Consider the following 8,274-nt stretch of genomic DNA (forward strand, 5'->3'; position numbering starts at 1 on the left):
TCGAACATAGGTTCGACTCGAACGCAAAGCTCATCCCTAATACTGATATCGGCATACCTTCAGAGGTCTAGTGGAGCCCATGGGTCAGGGCTGTTTTGGTGTCAACTGCTCAATATTAGGCAGGTGTTCATAATGTTATGGCTGATCAACATATGTATGTGTAATGTGTTAATATCTATATGTGTGTTTTAATGTAATAGGGGCTTATTTATTAAAGTTCCACGTGGGGCCCGAACTAGCACCCCTAGATGGCATTGCCGAGTGCAGGAGACTCCTATAATTGTTAGCGCCATCTAGGGGCACTAGTTCTGTGCAAATGATGTATAGCTGGGTGGAACTTTTTATGACCATTGCAATCTGACCATGTTTAATATTATACTGTAAATATGAGTGTAACATGAAACATGGTCAGAAAGGTAAACTTAGCCATTCATGTGTTAATATGTCTTAGTGTATGTATATGTGTGTTTATTGTGTTAGTGTGTGTGTTTATATGTGTATACATGTGTTTGTGTGTATATGTGCATTAGTGCAGGGCTGGACAAATCCCAGGAGCCAGGTAGCAAATGCCCCTTAAAGATTTTGAGGTCTTTTCTAGCTGTCAGTGGAGCTGGCTGCTGGATTGCATAGACTGGCTCCTGAATTCCATAATGATTTGTCCACCCCTCCTATTAATGTGTTGCAATACATATGTATGTTTATTGTGTTAGTCCCTGTTCACACCTGGGCGTTTTGAAGCTCAAAGCTAAGTGCGACAAAACTCAACCCATTCATTTCTATGGTCCCTGTTCACCCCTGAGAGTTTTGTTGCAAGCTGTAAAACGGCGAACGCTGAAAAAGGTACATGAGCTTCTTTTGGGAAGATTACAGCACGTTTGGCTGCATAGACTTGAAAAGAAGCGCATTAAAACGTGTGACACAAGTGGTTTGCACATTTTTGTACGCATTTGCACGCATGTTTCCTCATTCACAGCAATGCATTTTATCTGCTCAAGAAAACACTTGCCTTTGCCTATGCACGTCTAACACATGTAAAAATGTGTAATAACGCACCATCTATACGAGGGAAAAACGTGCATTAAAATGCATGTTTTACACGTGCAAACGCTGACGCCTAGGTGTGAATAGACCTGTAAGTGTGTGTGCATATTTTGTGGCCAGTGGAGCCAGGCAAATGTTTACTCTACTGGGCATTTGGTAATTTGTTAGCAGAAACACGATCACTAAAATAAAATCAGCCTGAGTGTGTTTGTGTTAGTTGTCTGCAGAGCCACAAACAGTATCGCTATCTATCTAAAGTTCACCACATACTTTACAGTGTGACTGTACAATCTCCTTTAGGTCTGCCAACAAATATGTAGTTCAAGAGTCTGGCTAAGTGGATATAAATTGATTGGATAAATTAGGTAGGCCCTTATATTACATATTTTTGGTAGATCTAAAGTTCATTGTACAGAGATTGTATAGTCTGATTGTAATATGAATGGATAGCCGTAGCCTGAATGAAACAATGCAGAAGGTCGGGGAGGGGTGTCTTTGTGATTTCCACTGACAATAATGCATCCTGACTTCCTCAGGCACCAGTGCAAGAAAAGTTTTTTTATCCTGAGTCCCCCTAACTATCAATAACTGTTTCTTTCCGCTTTACCACAGACCTCATTAAACTTGTAGTTAGTGGAAAGAAGAATACCTCCTTATGTTGGTGGTCAATGGGCTGAATAAAGACTCCTCACATTGGCGGTCAAAAGAATGTCCACCTATGTTGGTGATCGGTGGAAAGAAAAATGCCCTCTTGCTGACTTTTCTCTTCTAATAAGTACAATGTAAGTGTACTCTGTCCACTGACCACCAATGTAAGTGGGGCATTCTTCTGTCCACTGACCACCAATGTAAGTGGGGCATTCTTCTGTCCACTGACCACCAATGTAAGTGGGGCATTCTTCTGTCCACTGACCACCAATGTAAGTGGGGCATTCTTCTGTCCAATGACAACCAATGTAAGGGGGGAATTCTTCTGTCCACTGACCACCAATGTAAGGGGGGCATTGTTCTGTCCATTGACCACCAATGTAAGGGCGGTATTCTTCTTCCTACTGACCACCAATGTAAGGCAGCCATTCTTTTTATCTACTGACCACCAATGTAAGTGGAGCAGTTTTCATCCTACTGACCTCCAATGTAAGGGGAGCAGTCTTCATCCTACTGACCACCAATCTAAGGGGGCATTCTTCCTCTTACTGACCTCCAGTGTAAGTGGACATTCTTCTTCCTACTGACTGTCATTGTAAGGGGGTATTCTTCTTCCTACTGACCACCAATATAAAGGGGCATTCTTCTTCCTACTGACCACCAATGTAAGCTGGAATTCTTCTTCCTACTGACCACCAGTGTAAGGGGGGTATTCTTCTTCCTACTGACCACCAATGTAAAGGGAACATTGTTCTTCCTACTGACCACCAATATAAGGAGGAATTCTTCTTCCTACTGACCACCTACGTAAGGGACGTTCTTCCTCCTACTGACCACCAATGTAAGGGGGCGTTCTTTTTCCTACTGACCATTAATTTCATGTGGTATGTTGTTCAATGTCTTTTTTTTCCTTTCTGTTTAGCAAGGGTCCCCATAAAAATGTTGCTATGGGGCCCTGTGATTTATAGTCTTGCCCTTGATCTACTTTGAATAGATTCAGAAATACAGACACAAGTCTGTAAAAGTTTAAATCCCCACTTTAGGATAAATAATAAGGAAAAAAAATAATTTTGACTTTAAGCAACCAGGTGAATTCCAGCTGTCATAAATGATCATGTGAAAGGAAAAATACAGCAGGCTGCTTCATTGGTTGGTGTGGGATCCAGTGCTTCATAACTCAAGTGTACAGTTAAACGTTTGTAACTTGTGTTCTTGTTCTTCAGCGTGATGGAGCCACCCAGCCCACAATTTACCAAGTCTCTCCTTTACTGGAAGAAGAGAGCTCGTCTGGAGTACATGCGTCTTCTACAGCTAAAGAGAATGCAGGCCAACACTGCAGCTGGGGTGAGTGATCTTCTGAAATATTCCAATGATCACAAATAATTTTATTGAATATTTTTAAAAACGCAAAATTAAATAACTTTACAAAATTACTTTTTCGGAAGGACACATTTTTCTGCCTGTACATACTTAATAGCAGAACTTATTTGTCCATTAAAACCTTTGCTTATTAGATTTACGGTACTGGGACACGGGCTGTTTTTCAACAAGTTTTTTAGCTGCTGTTTATCATCTGTGCTTAAATTGGTCATACATTTACATGGGAGCTGTATTCAGGGCCGTTTTAATATTGATTGGACCCCGGGCAAACATTTTCTTGGGCCCCCCATGCAATATTGCCCGCTATATGCTGACAGAGCAGCGCTGCAGCTGGGATGGATCCAAAAAATATTGTCCAGATCCACCCCACCACCTGATTGACAGCTGACTCTACCTCTCTAGAGGTTGTGTCCGCCCCATCCATCCCTCCAGTCAGCGTTGGAGGATCAGAGAGGGGAGGGGAGGTATTCCTGCAAGGAGCCGTGACTGACAGTCACCGCTCTCTGCAGAGAGAGTGAGTGCAGGAACTGAGTGATCAGTGGTATGTGATCGCTCAGTTCTCGATCAAGAGAGCCAACCTGTGGCAGCTTCAGTAACTAGGGGGAAGAGCGCATTTCACTCTCCCCATAATTCTACTTTCATGGTAAATGTGTGGATAATTCACCACCTACCACTTCCACTGCATAGAAAAGCAACAATAATAATAATAATGACACCTGAGCATGTCCCCTGGTGTCATTATTATTATGCCCCCCCGTGTCATTATTATTATATCCCCCCTGTGTCATTATTATGTCCCCTGGTGTCATTATTATTATGTCCCCTGGAGTTATTATCATTATGTCCCCTGGTGTCATTATTATTATTTTTATTATGTCCTCAGGAATCATTATTATGTGCCCCCTCACCCCGTGTCATTATTAGTATTTCTCCTGGTGTCATTATTATTATTATTATTATTATTATTATGTCCTCTGGAGTCATTATTATGTGCCCCCCTGTCATTATAATTATGTCCCACCTGTGTCATTATTATGTCCCCTTGTGTCATTATTATTATATCCCCTGGAGTCATTATTATTATGTCCCCTGGTGTCATTATTATTATATCCCCTGGAGTCATTATTTGATATGTCCCCGGTGTCATTATTGTTATGTCCCCCCGTGTCATTATTATTATGTCCCCCCAGTGTCATTATTATTATGTCCCCCTAATGTCATTATTATTATGTCCCCCCAGTGTCAGTATTATTATGTCCCCCCAGTGTCATTATTATTATGCCCCCCAGTGTCATTATTATTATGTCCGCCGGTGTCATTATTATTATTTTAAAATAATAATAATCATCACTACGGATGATACCGTTTTTTTTGGTATCGAGTACCGATATTTATATTGCGGTACTCACCCATACCGAGTACTGATACCGGTACTTCCAGTAGCAAAGAGCCGGCTTCCCGGGCAATCAGGGAGCCAGGCAGCATGTCATTACCCACTGCCCGGCTTCTTGATTGTCCGGGAAGCCGACTCCATTCTGTTTGGCCGGCTCGATGCTGATTGGCCGGGAAGCCGGCTTCCCAGCCAATCGGCATCGAGGCCGGCCAAACAGATCTGACAATATGGTGACACGACCCCCACCCTGCAGGCATCTCATTCCCCTCACATGGATCCTTAGCAGAGCGCCAGCGTGATCGGCCCTCAGCCTGCTACTGCGGACACGCAGACTGCCCAGCGCTCTCAATCAGAAATCCTGTGCATGCGCAGTAGCAGGCTGAGGGCCGATCACGCTGGTGCTGTACACACAGGAGACGTGGGCAGATCCCGGAGAGCGGTATCTGGCCGAGGGACTGGTACAGTAATGAATGCTGCTAAGGATCTATGTGAGGGGAATGAGGTGTCTGCAGGGTGGGGGTCGTGTCGCCATATTATCAGATTTGTTTGCCCGGCTCGACACCGATTGGCTGGGAAGCTTCCTTGGCAATCAGCATCTTGCCGGCCAAATAGCATAGATCCAGTTTCCCGGCTCCATGTTCCCTTGCGGCACTGCTGGTCATAGGAAATCTCCGTCTGACCAGAAGTTCTGGTATCGGGGAAAGGTATCGGAGCATTTGGGCGAGTACGAGTATTCCACATTGCGGAACCTGGCCTTGGGGCAGCAGGCAGGGTAAATCCGGTCCTGTCCCTAGTCATCACCATAATGACACCAGGCGACATCCGGGGGTGGGACACACACACGCACGTCATCACCATAATGACACCAGGGGATGGACATAACAATAATGACACCACCAGAGGATGGACATAATAATGACACCAGGGGGCCGGACATAACAATAATGACACCAGGGGATGGACATAATAATGACACCAGGGGGATGGACATAACAATAATGACACCAGGGGATGGACATAACCATAATGACAACAGGGATGGACATAACAATAATGACAACAGGGATGGACGTAACTATAATGAAACCAGGGGATGGACATAACAATAATGACACCGGGGGACAGACATAACAATAATGACACTGGGGGACGGAGATAACAATCATGACACCAGGAGACATAATAATCACAATAATAATAATGACACTGGGCGGACATAATAATAATAATGACACTGGGGGACATAATAATAATAATGACACTGGGGGACATAATAATAATAATGACACCAGGGGACATAATAATAATGACACTGGGGGGACATAATAATAATAATAATGACACTGGGGGGACATAATAATAATGACACTGGGGGAACATAATAATAATGACACTGGGGGGACATAATAATAATAATGACACTGGGGGGACATAATAATAATAATGACACTGGGGGACATAATAATAATGACACTGGGGGGACATAATAATGACACTGGGGGGACATAATAATAATAATGACACTAGGGGGACATAATAATAATTATAATAATGTATAAAAATATATAATAAAGCTAGACCAGTGGAAGAAAAATGGTTGGAAAGGCTGCATGACCAGGGAGAGGTAGGGGCCAAGAAAGGGTTAAGATGTAAATGTGATATTAGTAAAGTGTGAGGTCTTACCTGATTGGTGGTTGATGGTCATATAAGTAAGGAGGAGCTGTAGGAGTAGGGACTTTGGTGTTGGCTAGGAGTTTATTCCAGTGTGGTTGGAGAAATAAGTTGTCGAGCCCTCCCCTTCCTCATTTCATTTTAGCAACAGAAATGGAGTGGCTAGTGATACAATTGTCGTGGTAAGTTGGCTGGTTAGAAGGAAAGTGGAATAGTTGTGATTGGTATAAGCTGGGTGCCCAACTCCTGGTATGATGCTTCCCTCTTGGACAGTTGTTGGTGTTTTTGCCAGTGGCTTGGTCCACTGAAGGAGGTCATAAGTACACATTTTAAAACTGTCTTTGAGTTGGAGTAGTGCAGTTGGGAAGAGAGGTGGGCTTTGATAGTTGAGTTGATGTGCATCATTGTTTTGTTCATAAATATTGCTAAAAGCATCAGGAGGTCCACTTCACTTCTGCTTTGACTTCTCTTGACTAAGGCAGCAGTGTTCGAGACACCAACATCCATGTTCCCAAAGACCCTCTTGTAATAACCATAGCGGGTTGATAACTCAGAAAAGTCCTCAGCAGTTACAGGAATATCTGCTAAACAATAGCAAACTATACCATGCCATTCCATCATGACCATAGTACCACTGACAGCATATCCATATCATCCAGAATGTGAGTCATGGCTCAATAAACAATGTCTCTGGTGAGCACACCACCCTACTCCATATGCAATGAATACAGTTGGAATGTGGATACTGCACCGAGTAATATCTCTGGAGTGGTGTGGACAAACGCTGCACTATGGTAGAGCATGCTCTGTGTAGCGTTACTCCAGAATTAAAAAGTTGCAATCTGGCTTGATACTATAAAGGATTTTTTATGTATGTATACTTGTGGATGAAAACTTCCATTGTTGATAGCACAGTAATGCTATTCATATTGCAGGCCTTATATGTGGAGAATTTGGCAAAGGCTCAAGATCGGATGAACCTTTTGCTTGAAGAGCGGCAGACTGTTAGAGTTCAACCAATTGAGATGATGACGCCTTCAAGTGGGCTCCCCTTTCTAAAAAAGGTAAATGTCTTTCATTCCTATGCAGGGTGTTCTTTGTGTCTTCTTTGGGCTTGTCCAATCTCCTAAATGTTTGTTTCAAAGAAATGTTCTATTTTTGTGTATATTCTTTTTTAAATGTGAACTCCAAGCATATATACTGTAAAATACAGGAATTATTGCAGCTCTGTTAGCTAATACATCACTAAGATATCATTGTAGACGAGTCATATTTTATTAGGGAAGAAGACAGTTGGATAAACTGGACATATGGTGGTTGTAAACATATTTTTTAAATGCAAGCCATGTGAATACCCGAATCGGATTATTGCAGTCCTTTGTACTGCAGAGCTCGAAGGGGGGGGGTTGTTAAAGCAGCGCATGGAGCATGCTGATAGGGGGAGAGAGCCAGGGGGGGCCTTACACAGCTTTAGGCCTGCCCCCCCCTCCACACCGCCGCCCCCTCACCGCTGCCACACTGAGCCAGTCATATCCGTCTCTGTACAGAAGAGCTTACACTCTAATTTCCTCCCACAGTCACACACTATTATTATACATTTATATAGCTCAGCCATATACCGCAGCGCTGTACAGAGAACACTGAGCCAGTCACATCAGCTTCCGGGCCGGCCGTTGTAATTACACGACGCTCGATCACTTGTATCAGAAGCTGTCACTGCCATTGCCGGTCCCGAGATCCGCTGTGCCCGAAGGGGGTTGTTAAAGCAGCGCATGGAGCATGCTGATAGGGGGAGAGAGCCAGGGGGGGCCTTACACAGCTTTAGGCCTGCCCCCCCCTCCACACCGCCGCCCCCTCACCGCTGCCACACTGAGCCAGTCATATCCGTCTCTGTACAGAAGAGCTTACACTCTAATTTCCTCCCACAGTCACACACTATTATTATACATTTATATAGCTCAGCCATATACCGCAGCGCTGTACAGAGAACACTGAGCCAGTCACATCAGCTTCCGGGCCGGCCGTTGTAATTACACGACGCTCGATCACTTGTATCAGAAGCTGTCACTGCCATTGCCGGTCCCGAGATCCGCTGTGCCCGATGCGGCCGGGACCGGCACGGCTCTGTGGCAGGGGGAACA

General features: G+C 44.0%; 1 protein-coding gene across 2 annotated transcripts in view; it reads left to right on the top strand.

Annotated features, from left to right (window-relative positions):
• The first annotated feature begins 2,913 nt into the window (after positions 1–2,913).
• EZH1 (enhancer of zeste 1 polycomb repressive complex 2 subunit) overlaps positions 2,914–8,274 on the top strand; it is a 77,243-nt gene continuing 71,882 nt past the window's right edge. The window contains exons 1-2 of one of the 2 annotated variants that reach the window (XM_018567783.1): positions 2,914–3,033; positions 7,069–7,197. In XM_018567783.1, the coding sequence (XP_018423285.1) occupies positions 2,917–3,033; positions 7,069–7,197 (246 nt within the window). In that variant the 5' untranslated portion in view covers positions 2,914–2,916. The remainder of the gene's footprint in view (positions 3,034–7,068; positions 7,198–8,274) is intronic. The other variant, XM_018567782.1, reaches the window with a different exon arrangement.

This window comes from Nanorana parkeri, unplaced genomic scaffold (assembly GCF_000935625.1).
Source record: "Nanorana parkeri isolate BGI_ZX_2015 unplaced genomic scaffold, ASM93562v1 scaffold1092, whole genome shotgun sequence".
Classification (NCBI taxonomy): domain Eukaryota; kingdom Metazoa; phylum Chordata; class Amphibia; order Anura; family Dicroglossidae; genus Nanorana; species Nanorana parkeri.